A 12,999-nucleotide genomic window follows, 5' to 3' on the forward strand; every position below is an offset into this window, starting at 1 on the left:
ATACCCGAGGTGAAGTCGGCTTGTAACCCGGTAGAAGAGAAACGAGAGATTGATTTTCCCCGAGTTATCAAAAGGTTACATCAGTGGGATAGCCTCACCGGTTCGGAGGTTTTGCCCTCTTTTCGCTTCTTTTCTCAACCAAGGTACTCTTGCAGGGGTGGCCCCACTCGGTAAACCCAGCGGCATCAGCGACCCCTAGGTGTTATTGCTCGCCAAGTCGAATCAAGACTGCCAACAAGCTCAGTTCATAAACAAGCTCCACCTCGCACTCTCCAATCTTTGATCAATATAGACCTCGTTGGTTGATGCGCAAGCTTAATTGGAATCTGACCAGCCGTGCAGGGCCCCAAGCAGTCTTTCATGCGTCAAAAATGCTTGTCCACATCTCCAACTCGTTTTATTTGGCATTTGTATGATGTTCATAAAGTTAAATGAGTATATCATCCAAGCGAATGAGAAAAAAAAAAGCCAACCTAATTCTGGGAAACCCTTGAACGCAGCGATGTGCATCTGGGATGGCCCAAACAACAACGCTACATTCCGCCGTAGCAGCGGCATCGGGCCGTCGGCTTTGAATGTAACTGTTCTAGTGCAAGGGCCCGAGATTAGCAGTTGAGTGTAGTCGCATGGTCTCACAGACGGAACCGAGGGTGCGGGGTGGGTCGTTTGTAAAGCACATGGCTGGAGGATTCTTTCAGACCTCAAATCTAGCAACAGGAGAGGCTAGGTATTTGCTGGTATTACTGTCCGGGTGGACTTTGTAACGCCAAAGGAAGGGATGTATATGTATGTGGTCGAGGAGATTGAGCCATGTGTTGGGCAAGACGCCAGGATTAGACGGACCGAATCGATCGATCCTCGGATAGAAGCTATTCAGAACACTGTCAACACAACCGAAGACGCCGGAAATACGAACAAAACACAATTGAACGCCATGGACCGGTTGCTAATCAGCAAACCAGTTGCAAGCATGTGGTGCAGTGCATTACTCGTGGGTCCCGGTGGCACGCCTTAACTGCCCGGAGTGGCATACAACTCGGCCTCGTACGTCTTTCTCGCCAAGCATGCGCGAGGAAACGACCGGGTTTTCCGGACCTCGTTACGCGACGAATTTCTTTGCCCCGCCGGGGAGGCTGCAGAACGTCAAACGTGTTTTTTTTTTTTTTTTTTTTTTTTTTTGCAAGTTCAGGGATGGGCGGGGTTCATCCTATGCCTCAATGACGAGCACCGCCAGGGATTATCTCGAGTGTTCAAGCTCTTGCAGGATTCCATGAGCGGCGCGGTCCTCGACTGGTGGACGTTAGAGGAAGTTCACGAATCTGACGAAACGATAATGCAAACTCTTCCATATAAAGCATCCACTTATGAGGATCAACCCGACGTTCTTACGGTTGTGACGTGTTGATAGTATGGCCGAGATGATCTGGATGCTGAGTGCGTGTTTGGCTAGACCTTGGTAGGTGAACTGTGGGAGTTTGTCTCGGCTTGGTCTTTTGTTTGGTGCTACCGTTCGGTCCTGTGGCAGTCAATTGCCCGTCTTCGGTTCCTCCCGTCACCCAAGACTCGTTGAGCCGAGCCTGGAAGAATTCCAGGGTTGTTTTTGTCCGGGATTCGCTTTCAAGGCCCTAGACAAGTCAGTGGCAGTGCCAGAAACAAGCAACACTGCACAATATTTTCCCGTGGCAGTTTCCTTACCCGGATGTGTTTGACAGTGTTCTTTTCTAGCGCAGGAAGCTTGCAAAGTCCTTCTTCCTTCTCGCTCCACGATCGGAGTACGGCGTTCCGTCCGCCCCAACATAAATGAATCTCGCGGAGTTGTCGCCTATGCGATGGACTGTGGTGACTTCGATATCCTCGCGTTTTCAGTCAAGGGCGGCCTCGACATCAAAACCAGCAAGGGCTTCTTCAATAGCTTCGTCGCTGTGACAGGGCATCTCCATGTCATCAACCTTGACACGAACAATTTGCTTGACACCCTCTTCCCGCAACCACTTGAAGAGAGAAATCGTGTCTTGCCGTCCTCTATGCAGCTCGTCAGTCTCGTTTTCGCCTTCATCGGCATCTTTTCCGAGCTCTATACGGGGAAAAGCGACATATTGTAGGACCGAGTCGAAATCCATGTGGCGAAACTGCTTGCGAAAGTCTTTCTCGCTAATCTTGGCCTCCGGTTCGGGGCCAAAATCATACCATAGCTTCTTGTCTTGTTTAGTGTTAGTATAATCTTAGTATCGTAATTTTCTTCGCCCTCCGCCAACCCCCTTGTACTATCAGAGATGGGTCCAACCTTTTTGATCGTGGACGTGCATGTAGTCAAAAGCCTGCTGTGGTGACATTTGCCGCAAATACTCAAGCTTCAACAGAGACCTGAAATTACCCGAGCTTGATTGCAGAGCTGCTTCTTTTGCTTCTTGATCACACGAGTCCCCTGGCTGCCGGTCAACTGTAGGAGAAGTACCGTGTGCAAGGGATTCTAGACCGCTTGCTAAGATGGATGTATCAAGCCGCTTCCGACGCCCCGTCTGTATTGAGTCAGATAGTCCATGATCCTGTGCGTGTAGATTCACTAGGGCCCTTTAGCATGGTTTGGTTACACACTCGCTAAACTGTTGACGGATGTGGTGCGGAGACTCACGGAGTTAAAACGCCACCAATGGAATCCTTCCTTTGCAGTGATTGCGGCCATGGTGAGACTTTCTGGTTTCCCTTCTTTGACAAGCTTGTCTTGCTTGGATTTATCGATTCTCGCTCGTTTTCAACTGAAACTCAATGCTCCTTACGCGCTCTTTCGTGATACTGGTAAACGGAACAGGTGCCCAACGCGCGTGTGGTGCGAAACTTCAAAGCTGCAGGGCCTCTTTCCAACAATAGCTGCACGATATGGACCTGGTCAGGGCTGCCTTTGCTGTATTCGACAGCTAGATGCAGCGGAGTGCGGCCCCGAGAATCGACCGCACTGAGCATGCTATACGGGACAAACTTGATGAGCTCTTGGATCAGCCTAGGCATGAGGCCACTCGAAATTGCTCTGTGTAAGCAGGTCACGCCAGCGTCTATGTCAAGCTCCTCACACTCGGACTTCAGGGCTTCGCCAATCACCTCCTTCTTCGCGCTATTCATTCTCACGCATGCTGCCCATGAAAACTTAATATTGCCAACCGAAATGGCGAGGCTGAGAGGCGAAAGTTTCCTGTCATCAAGAAGACCCATCAGGTGCGGCAACCTATTGATGGCCAGAGCCATGAGCCATTCTAGACGTAGCTTAATGCTGTATTCTTGGGAGGCGAGAAAGTGCAGAAAGTTACCGCCCCCTCGCCGCATTCTGCTGTGCCGGAGGCTGGAGAAGTCTTTGACAAACCTCTTTCTCCTGGAATCTCTCTCCTCTGTCGTTTCGTCTTTGCTGCGTGACTTGTCGAGACGGCTGGCATCCTCAAGCTGTTGAACAGACATTGCTCTGACCCTGTCATCCATCTCCGGAGTCTCCGCTCCATCCCCGAGGAGCTCATCTGCCACGAAGTTCCCTTCATCTTCCGATTGGTAGTCTCGTGCAGTCATTTTCGCGGAGGGCCTTTACCTGCCGCAAGGGATACATTTGTCTTCTGAATTAATCAATTAATACCGGTCCTGAGCGCAGGTTAGACGCCCAAGTGCAATGCACCAATCGACCACGGTTGACAATTTTGCCCACGGGAGTTTAGAGCCTCACCTACCAGGGAAAATCGATAGTCAGGCATCCTGTCCAGGGTAGGGTGTGCGTCTCCTGATCTTGCATGTACAATTCCAGGACCAATCCCATCGCGCTGACGATGAAGCCGAGTACCGACCAAGTACCTGACCCCGCGCCTAGCCTGGCCTAACTGGATGTTGGTGTCCAAGAAGTCCATTAGAGTGGGTGCTGTCTCAAGCGAGGAGCACAAAGTAAAGCAAATGGAATGAATGCTCGAGTCTGGTTTAGAGGCAGGTAGTGATGGTATCGATCGGATTTGAAGATTCTGCACGGTTCAGACGAAATGGACTTGATTGAATTGGAGAAATTTGTCATTTTAATGATAAAGAGGCCTAAGTGCAGTAGCCCTGTCGTGCCTGCTTGTTTGGGCAGTGCGTACAGTGCCTGACGGGGCAAGTGGGGGATACGTACAGTAAGTACAGTGATGGTGCGTTCATTCTGCAACAAAGACAGATTCTGTACCGACGCGCATCATCCACCCATTGAAATCAATGATATGTCCAGCGACAATACTACAAACTGCCTTGATTGGGTTGATATGAAACACCCTCCCAGTCAATTGGCATATACTTGTTGTATCTGCATCACGGCTGCTTGCTATTGCTAAATCAAGTCCTCAAAACAGACGCGGCGACCAACCACCCGCGCTTTGCAGTAGGAGTACAATGGTTCCGCACCAAGGTTCTCGACGCCACGGGATTGACCTTCGTTTTTCTTCGACCCCTTCCGCTCGGCCTTGGGATTGAAGAGAACCGGATTTTCCAGTGGCACTTTCCTGAATAAACTGCCAAAATTTGTGGCCATGTCCGCCTCGGCCTCAATCGTCACCATGGCGTTGAAGGGATCGTCTGTCTCGCGCCGGACGAGCACTGCAACACGCACCGAATCGGGCACCCCCGTCTTGTGTCTGGCGTTTTCTAGCAGCCGCCGACGGGCAACAGTCTCCAGCCCCGAGTTGCGCCCTGTGCCAAGATTCGTTGTACCTGTCACCGTCGTCGCGTCGCTGACGTCGCGCGTTGATGTTTTCTGCATCTTCAGGCACCCCGTCGCCGTGAGTACTGACGCCGCGGACCCACCGAGGCTCAGCTCGCTCTCCTTGACAATTTCTTCGTGATCTATTGTTGTCACCAGGCTCCAGCGCTCGTCGGGGGCGATGCTCACCACCTCTGGCGGATCCTGGCCAGCTTTGGTAGGAACATACTCAATATTTACCATCGCCTTATGAACCCGTCTTGATTTCTTTTGAGGATCGAAGCGAAAGCGGAATACGGCAAGTGTTGCAAGCTATGGATCCGCCGCCACATCAGGAGTGTCGTGCCTGACGTCCGTCAAGTCGCAATAAACGTGAACTGCATCCTGGGTTCTCTCAACGGCGTTTCGTTGCTCCCAATTTTCTGAGGACGTGTTTTGTGTGCGGAACTCATTGCCGTCTCCTGTCGGAGCCAACGGCACATCAAGGACAGAGAGGTCTTCTTCACTGTCCCGGCTCAACATGTGCTGCTCTCGTCGAATTTTAAACCTTGTGTCGGCGATGTCTAGTAAATCAGATGCTTGATCTTGGGTGAGACTAACAGGAATATCGGCATTTTACATTTTGATGGGAATCAGGCATGGCAAGGCTTTGAACGTGCTGCCAAGCTCTAGGTCTGCAGTTACGAAGTAGTTCAGAACTGTGAGGTACACAAGCGGTACCGTTGCATTTTCTACCGGGGATATCAGACATTTTGTGGGTATGTGAGTAAGCCGCCAATCCGCCCTCCTCGATAAAGCAGCTGACAGCCCACCATGCAGCAAGGCAACAGGGCCAGCAGTTGAGCTAATTGAAAATATGTCGGCAATGATGCCCTGATCATAGCACCTTACACATCCCACGACCCCAGCACGTTCGTGGTCTACGTTCAAAGTACCACTGCAACTGAATATGGCGACAATCGTCTCAAAGACGAACATGCCTGACGCTGGAGCCCTCGACAACGAAATCCAGGCGGAACCTATATCAGACCGGGGCCTGGTCATTGAGCAAGATGTCGAAGATGCACCAGTCGAGTAAGTGACCCCTGTGAAACACATCGCTTCTGCAAATACATACGTTCTTACCAATAACAAACCTCAGCGTCGTCGCCATCCACGGCCTTGGCGGCGGGAGGAGAAAGACTTGGACTTTAGAAGCCAACGAGAATGGTTGTTGGCTTTCAACTGTTTTCCCAGGGCGAGTTATGCTCTATGGATACGATACTAGTATCCGATCTATGCCGTTCAGGCGACGCGATATCATCGGAGAAGCAAAGCTACTTCTCGAGAGTCTTCGAACCCGTCGCGACGACGAGCTTTACAGGCGACCAGTCATTTTTGTATCGCATGGCTTAGGTGGGCTGATAGTGAAAGCCGTAAGTCAAAAAAAGGGGCTGGTAGAATCGCAAGACTGACCTGAACACCGCTGAAAGCTCTGGTGAACTGCGCTGATGGCTTCATGTACACCAGGCAATTGTCATTGCGTCCAGAGACCCTACGATGTATGAGTATCTGCTGCCTGCTGTGCGAGTCCTCATCTTCTTCGATTTTCCCCATTCGTCCATCAGCATCAGACATCTCGAGACGCAGTTACAAACGCATATATCTGAGGCCACACGGATATATCCAGGCGAGGAAATTTTGCTTGACAGGTCTCAATTCCTGGCTGAAACCATCGAAGAAGTAAATTGGATGTTCCTGCACTCGAAGATGACGGCTCAAGCATACATTGTCGACTACTACAGCGACCTCGAACCTGCACTGAACTCTTTTTATGTAAGTTTTCTTGGATATGCACGTTAGAAGTTAGATATGTATGATGTATTTACCGTTGTCATTCAATCGCAGGGCTTCGGTAGAGCAGCCACTAGGATGAGGTCATGTGTCGGCTGCAAACACGCAGTCGACAGGGAACACAGGTCCATAACACGATTGAGTGACGATGAGGTTGCCAGGCTACAATCAGAAGCAGTAGAGTGGATAAGTAAGTACCTATGTTCAATCACTCATCGCCGCGTGATTATTTTAACAGGGCTGTTTAAATAGAAAAGGGCCCCTCACCCGATCACGACCAAGCGAGACGAGATTTTCTCTCGCAAGCCTCTCCGATGTTCCCACCTGGCTTTGATGAAACTCCTCCGGCCCTCATACCAGTTATTGGAGGTTTCCTGGAAGCGAGTCACAACATGGTACTGCATGTGCAGACTGCTTCTAACGACAACTCGCCTGTGTTCGACGGCATATGTTCTTGGCTTTCCCGGGCGAAGCCAGACCACGGCGGCGGACTCCTCAACTTCCAGTTCGATAAGTCTGATGCGCGCTTCAGCTCCATCGACAACATGCTACGGACCTTCATCTCAATGCACATGCACGAGCATATTACGTGCGAAACTGCCCACACTCTTGCATCTTACTTGACAAAATTCTCGGCGATAGGAACACGCGACTTGCTATATTATTTTGGGCGGGTGATTCCTAGTGACTCAAGATATCCTTTAACATTTGTCTATGTCATCGATGGTCTCGAAAAGTGTGGAGAAGGTGCCTCCGACTTTATTGCCTACCTCAACTATTTACTTGGGAGTGAGGCGCATCATTTCAAAGTCATTATTAGGACGAGTTTAGGGGCCAACGATCATCTTCTATCCGAATGTCAGTGTAACTTGGCGCTAGATCAGCCCTTATTTTTCCACTTTGCTCGTTAAAGCCGTTTACTGATCACCGGTTCTAACAGTTTCCCGGATACCACCCGATTTCTTGACCACTTTTGTTGTCGGGCAGAAAGAGGGCGACTACTCGGCCCCTCAGCTATGTACAGGGCGCACAGGATTTAGTTCTCAAGCACTAATGATCCTCGATGAGCTGGAACACGCATTTGGCGACGACTTTTGCATGCTAGCTCTGCTGCAAGATTGGCTGGATTCAGATTCCCGAGCTTTGGCTGCAGTGGAGTGCGATCTTGGCAAACTGAAGGGCGCGACCTCAGGTCAGATCTTTGCAGCTTTATTATCCGACATGCCACCGGAGCGTCGCACCTGGGCTAGCATCATCTTGCTCTGGGTTTTACAGGGCTTTCGGCCTCTTTTGATGGAAGAGCTATGTTTTGTCTCATATTCGATACGCAGAAGCATATTGGAAGAGGCTAGAGACGAAACCTGTCAGCAGATCCTTGGTCACTTCAACGGCATACTGAAAAACTACCATGGAGAAGTGCGCTTTGCGCATCCTGAGATCCGCACATGGCTCACATCCAACGCGGTCGAATGTGGACCTGACTTGTCTTCAACGCAAGCATGGTGGCAGCAGATCCAAGGAGGGGAGGAGGGCCACACCCAAATCCTCAAAACATGTCTGGAATACTTGGTCAGGCCGTCCGAGTTCCACTGCTTTACGGATTGGCCAGCTGCTCGTACCTTTCCATACGCCGCAGAATCCTGGCCGTCTCACTACAAAATGGCAGGGAACAGCCCAGCAGCCACCACGGCAAAAGCGTTGGCAGCCACACTGTTGCAAGATGATGCCCTGCGACTCCAGTGGGTGAGGTCATATTCTTCTTATGGAAAGTCTTTGGCTCGTCCGGGCCCTGATACTCTTGAGCCAGCTGCAGTTGCCGCAAAACTTGGACTAGAAGATCTCGTCGAAACTCTTACTTCTACTACAGATATCTCTCGCACAGCCACCAGCATTATGGGAGAGGCAGCTGAAAGTGGAAACATCAACCTTCTGCGGAGGCTTCTTCCCCCTTCTTCAGTACAGTTGCGACTCCAAGATCCAGGCGTTGAGAGTCTTGTGAGAGCTGCAGTCACTTCTAGTTGCAGTGGAATTGTGGACGAGATTGTGAAGCGCCTGCCCAGTGCTCGTATGAAGGAACTCGATTTGCCTTCATGGACTTCTGATTTGTTTCTCCTGGCCGTGTGGAACGATAATGTGGCTCTCGCACGAAGCCTCCTCGACCTTGGCACAGACCCTCGTGTTAGCTTTGAGGTTAGACACCCGGTTGGCCCCGTTGGGATTTCAGTGATGCGTAATGCGATCGGTGTTATCAATTTACTCGTTGAAAGAGGCTACGACATTACCCCTGAGACGGGCATTGAGCACCCAAGTTTACTCAACCTAGTCACCACCTGGGGCAGCTCAGAGGTGATTCGGCTGCTCTTCGCCAACGGCCTCCGCGCGAATGCTATCAACAACTCTGGAGAAACCCTACTAGAAAACGCCGCAATGTGGGGTCGTTACGAAATTCTCAACACGCTACTTGAGCTCGCTGACCTCGGGCAATATCTGCGCCTTGGTTCTAACCATCCTCTCATCACCACAGCCCGCCGTGGATACGCCAAGTCCAACGAAATCCTACTGAAGCATGGTGCGGATCCAAACGCGACTGATGACCGCGGCAATGCCCTCAAGTGTGCAATTCTCTCTGATAACTGGCGAGTCTGTCAACAATTGTTGGAACAACCTACACTCAATGTCCACCATGGTGGCTCGGACGGCAAAGCCCCCTTACTGGTTGCCATGTGGTCGAAGTGGGAAAAGGATGTTATCAAAAGCTTACTTGACCGCGGTGCGAATATCGAGGCTAGGGAGCCAGGGGAATATAAACGTACATGTCTACTGATGGCTTGCGCACGCATTGCACCAGTCGGCGAGGTCGTCAAGATCCTCTTGGGGCATGGTGCAGACATGACTGCTCGAGACTCTGACGGTTGGACGCCACTATTTACGGCTGCAACCTTCGGCACCGTTGAAGTGGTACGGCAGCTGATTGATGCTGGGTCTGATGTCTCTGTGGTCTGTGGAATTGAACAGCAGACTCCTTTGCATGCAGCAGCTCATCGCCCGGAAGTGCTATCGGCATTATTGGCTCAAGGTTTAGATCCCTCCCTTAAGGGAAAGGCTGAACATTCCCCTCTGGAGCTTGCGGCCTCGAGGTCTGCGGCAGCAGTCCGGCTGATGCTGAACTCTCCACTCGAGAACAAAGCTGCGCTGTCTACTGCTCTATGGCGGGCTGTTCTGAATGATATGGGTCCGAAAGACAAATATGAATTAGTCGACATGTTACTCGAGGCTGGCGCCGACCCAAACTATATCGACAGCAATGGGACACCTCTGTTAAATCATGCTGTGCAGAGGGGACACGTCTCGATAGCGCAAATACTCCTCGAGTTTCGAGCTGATATCCATGCCAGGGACATCAGCGGGAATACCGCGCTGCACTATCTCAGCCACTTGGCCTCGGTGCCCCTGGCCAAACTTTTGGTTAATGCCGGGGCCAGGTTGGATGCAATAGGCGAGGCGGGAAATACTCCACTGATCAGCGTTACAAACTCGGGTTGCTGGGACGTTTTCCGGTATTTGCTCACCAAAAAGGAGACGCGGCTCGTAATAAACTTGGAGGGGCAGGGCACATCGGCTTTGCACAATGTTTGCCGCTCGAACATCTCAAACAACCTCGAGCTTATGCAGCTCCTAGTCGAGAATGGCGCCGATGTGAACCTGGAACCTGCCAGAGGCCGTCGAGGCACACCGATCTTCCAATGCTGCCTACGGATCGGAGACAATTACGATCCTGTAAAGGAAGAGATGATTGCCTACTTGCTTGGGAAGAACGCAAAGGTCGACAGCTTCAAAAATGAAACCTCACCGATTCACGCTGCCAGCATGTGGTGCAGTGCCAAAATCATCAAGATGCTCCTCGACAAGGGTGCAGACCCGGAGGCCCTCGATCATGTGAATTGCAAACCCCTTCACGTAGCCTGTTATAACTCACTTGCAGCTGTCGAGGCGCTGGCCGGAGTTCTCGAGGAGAAAGGTGCATCTTCTCAAACGTCATCCAACGTGGGATTAGGTCATGACTTTGCCCTGAAGGACGTCTTTGGAAGGGTGCCGCTACACTTCACCGTCGCGACAGGTGACATTGCATTAATCACGTACGTCCTTGAGCAGTCACTCGCCGCTGGCCTCACCGTCGACGTGCCGGATCACGATGGCTGGACACCGCTGCTGTGGGCCCTCCGCAAAGGGAAAGTATACCAATGGGATGACCGCGACTGCCGCCAAGGCGAGGTGGTCAGACTGCTACTCGATCGCGGTGCCGACCCAGCGGTCCGGGTCAGCGTGCCCCCGATCGTGGAGGCGGAGGGAAACGAGTGGTTTGCTGTGGACGTGGCCAGATACCACGGCGCCTCCTTGGAAGTAATCGAAATGCTTGAGGAGAGGTTTCCACAGGCGCCCCACCGATACGAGTCTAGCAAGATAGGTGATAGAGTTCAGGACTGGTTCTGCGACGGGTGTGAATTGGTAGGTCCTTTTTGCTTCCTGTCTTTTCCATTCCCTGGTTATTTGTTCACTTCCACCTACAGCTCGATTGCTGAGCTCTACTAGGATTGGAGCCAACGTCTTGAGGGTACATCCGGATTCAGTGTTTCGGTAGCAGCTAACCCCTTTTTCCTCGACCACAGGAACTTGTCGGCATCCACTACAAGTGCCAAGAATGTCAAAACTACCTGTTCTGCTTCAAGTGTTACCGACACTGTGAAAGTTTTCACCCGCCGCACGAATTTGTGCAGCTAGGCACTCACCGCAGCCTGCACGCTCCAGTGGTGGTGGAGGATGCCGGGTCGGTCGCGAGCGCGACCTCGCAAGAGACCGACGACGGCAGCGATAATAACGAAGAGGACGATGATGATTTGGATATAAATAGTGATGTTATCAGTGACGATAACGCTAGCAGAATGGGAGACGGACATAGTGTTGGTTCTTTATAGTTTTAGTGGTAGGATCTGTGGCCTGGGATTAAGGGCGTATGGGAGGAGGGCGAACTTGTATACAATGCAAAAAGGCATTCGACAGATTAACTACAGTTTGTTCCACTTCGTAATCTTGCTTACCTATATAATATATTATTATTATTACTAGATTTTGTAACTATTATTACTTGAGAATTTGCTTGCACAAACGTTTATCTATCCAGTAAACGACCAACTTCCTAAAGCTGTTTCCGCGACAGAGGGTCCTGGGGATAACTCGACACCCGCTGCAGGTTGGTTGCGGGCAGGTGGTGCGAAACTGCTCAAGAGGTTCTATCCGCAACCCGCCAGGACCAGGCTGCGGGAGTATTTTTGAATGGACTGGTCGCTAGGTCCCTTGTCTAAACAACATACTTTCAACGATAACAAACCCCCCGTGCCGGCGTTTTCCAAGAATAAGGGGATTTATCTCCTCACTCACTTCTCTTGCAAACCATCGCTGAAACTGGCCGAGTATGTTCGTACGTGGAGGCGGCCCTTGCAAAAACTCCCAGTTGTCGGAATATTATCCGGACTGCGCCCAATTAATTATTGCTGTTACTCTGCCATAAGGTTCCGGCGACAGGATAATGTTCAGCGGGTGCAGGTTTGCACGTGTAAAGAACGCAACCATTAAGCTCGAGTCGAGTTTTACACCGCAGCCGTTTTGGAATTCTTGGACCGCGTTCTGCTCATGGAATGGTCCTGCCAGGGCTGGGTGTAACCTAAGGATTTTATTCACCGGCCTGTTGCAAACGCCGCCTGTGTTTACCGGTGCTCAAGTGTTAAATGTCTGCGTAAGCAAAGAATCCCACGACCGGTTTTTTTTTCCACAGCCGTCTCACCTATAGTACCGACCGGTATCCGGGATCAGGCACCTCCAAACCTTAACCATGGCACCGAGCTGCTCGCACACCGACAGCTGTTGCAGCTCTGCGAGGGCCAGCCCAGCGATTGCTGAGTTGATCTCGACGAATAACCATATAGATAAGCCCCTTCTCCGTTATCTCCTGCTCAGCCAAAGATCCCTGGGATGGGATGGTATTTTTTTTCCTGAAAGTTGCCTGCATGCCCAGGTTTGCGTTTCCAGCTCGGCGACGGTGACTTTGGACCCCGTACTTAATGAGGAGCCCTAGACAAATTTAATAAGTACCGGCGGTGGGCGGCATTGGCTCCCCGGCTTAGGGTTGAGCGCCCTCCCTTCGGACGGCGTCGGGAGCGTCGTCGCATTCGGCCGTTGGGGAAAGTTTGTATCGGGGAAGGTTTTAATGGGGGGCTTTAATCGGGGTGGTTGTGGGGGCATTATTGCTTGTACTCCTGGTGCTCTCCATTTGTCGGAATCGCTTATAGACCTTTTTTTTTATTTTTTTTTTTATAAATGCCTCGCGGATTGAACATAGCTTCAAGCAGCGGGTTTGTGGTCCCCGGTTAGGCACGGCTGGCGTGCGTGGCTAGTGGGGATCGGCCCGGCGATTT

The 12,999-nt window shown here is 51.3% G+C and overlaps 6 protein-coding genes across 6 annotated transcripts; 1 reads left to right on the forward strand and 5 right to left on the reverse strand.

The window, feature by feature from the left end:
• Positions 1-1,179: 1,179 nt before the first annotated feature.
• MGG_14703 (uncharacterized protein) lies at positions 1,180-2,491 on the reverse strand. The gene is made up of 3 exons (XM_003718751.1): positions 2,285-2,491; positions 1,696-2,200; positions 1,180-1,625 (listed from the first exon to the last, which is right to left on the reverse strand). Exons 1-2 carry the CDS (start codon positions 2,331-2,333, stop codon positions 1,863-1,865), a joined length of 387 nt encoding a protein of 128 aa, XP_003718799.1. The 5' UTR covers positions 2,334-2,491; the 3' UTR covers positions 1,180-1,625; positions 1,696-1,862.
• Positions 2,492-2,763: 272 nt separating this feature from the next.
• Positions 2,764-3,552, reverse strand: MGG_14704 (uncharacterized protein; the record flags this gene model as incomplete). The annotated part of the gene is made up of 1 exon (XM_003718752.1): positions 2,764-3,552. The coding sequence occupies one exon, from the start codon at positions 3,550-3,552 to the stop codon at positions 2,764-2,766; it is 789 nt and encodes a 262-aa protein (XP_003718800.1).
• Positions 3,553-4,115: 563 nt separating this feature from the next.
• On the reverse strand, positions 4,116-5,365 carry MGG_00292 (uncharacterized protein). Its single transcript, XM_003718753.1, has one exon. The coding sequence runs from the start codon at positions 4,937-4,939 to the stop codon at positions 4,328-4,330; it is 612 nt and encodes a 203-aa protein (XP_003718801.1). The 5' UTR covers positions 4,940-5,365; the 3' UTR covers positions 4,116-4,327.
• Positions 5,366-5,517: 152 nt separating this feature from the next.
• On the forward strand, positions 5,518-11,653 carry MGG_00291 (ankyrin repeat domain-containing protein 28). The gene is made up of 7 exons (XM_003718754.1): positions 5,518-5,770; positions 5,838-6,111; positions 6,206-6,511; positions 6,584-6,719; positions 6,782-7,387; positions 7,470-11,035; positions 11,197-11,653. The coding sequence occupies exons 1-7, from the start codon at positions 5,646-5,648 to the stop codon at positions 11,500-11,502; spliced, it is 5,319 nt and encodes a 1,772-aa protein (XP_003718802.1). The 5' UTR covers positions 5,518-5,645; the 3' UTR covers positions 11,503-11,653.
• Positions 11,654-12,049: 396 nt separating this feature from the next.
• On the reverse strand, positions 12,050-12,457 carry MGG_17482 (uncharacterized protein; the record flags this gene model as incomplete). The annotated part of the gene is made up of 2 exons (XM_003718755.1): positions 12,050-12,300; positions 12,382-12,457. Coding segments are annotated over 2 exons (327 nt in total), but the record flags the coding sequence as incomplete, so codon positions are not given.
• A 198-nt stretch (positions 12,458-12,655) lies between these two features.
• MGG_14705 (uncharacterized protein) lies at positions 12,656-12,922 on the reverse strand (the record flags this gene model as incomplete). Its single annotated transcript, XM_003718756.1, has 1 exon — positions 12,656-12,922. The coding sequence occupies exon 1, from the start codon at positions 12,824-12,826 to the stop codon at positions 12,656-12,658; it is 171 nt and encodes a 56-aa protein (XP_003718804.1). The 5' UTR covers positions 12,827-12,922.
• Positions 12,923-12,999: the final 77 nt, after the last annotated feature.

This window comes from Pyricularia oryzae, chromosome 5 (assembly GCF_000002495.2).
Source record: "Pyricularia oryzae 70-15 chromosome 5, whole genome shotgun sequence".
NCBI lineage: Eukaryota > Fungi > Ascomycota > Sordariomycetes > Magnaporthales > Pyriculariaceae > Pyricularia > Pyricularia oryzae.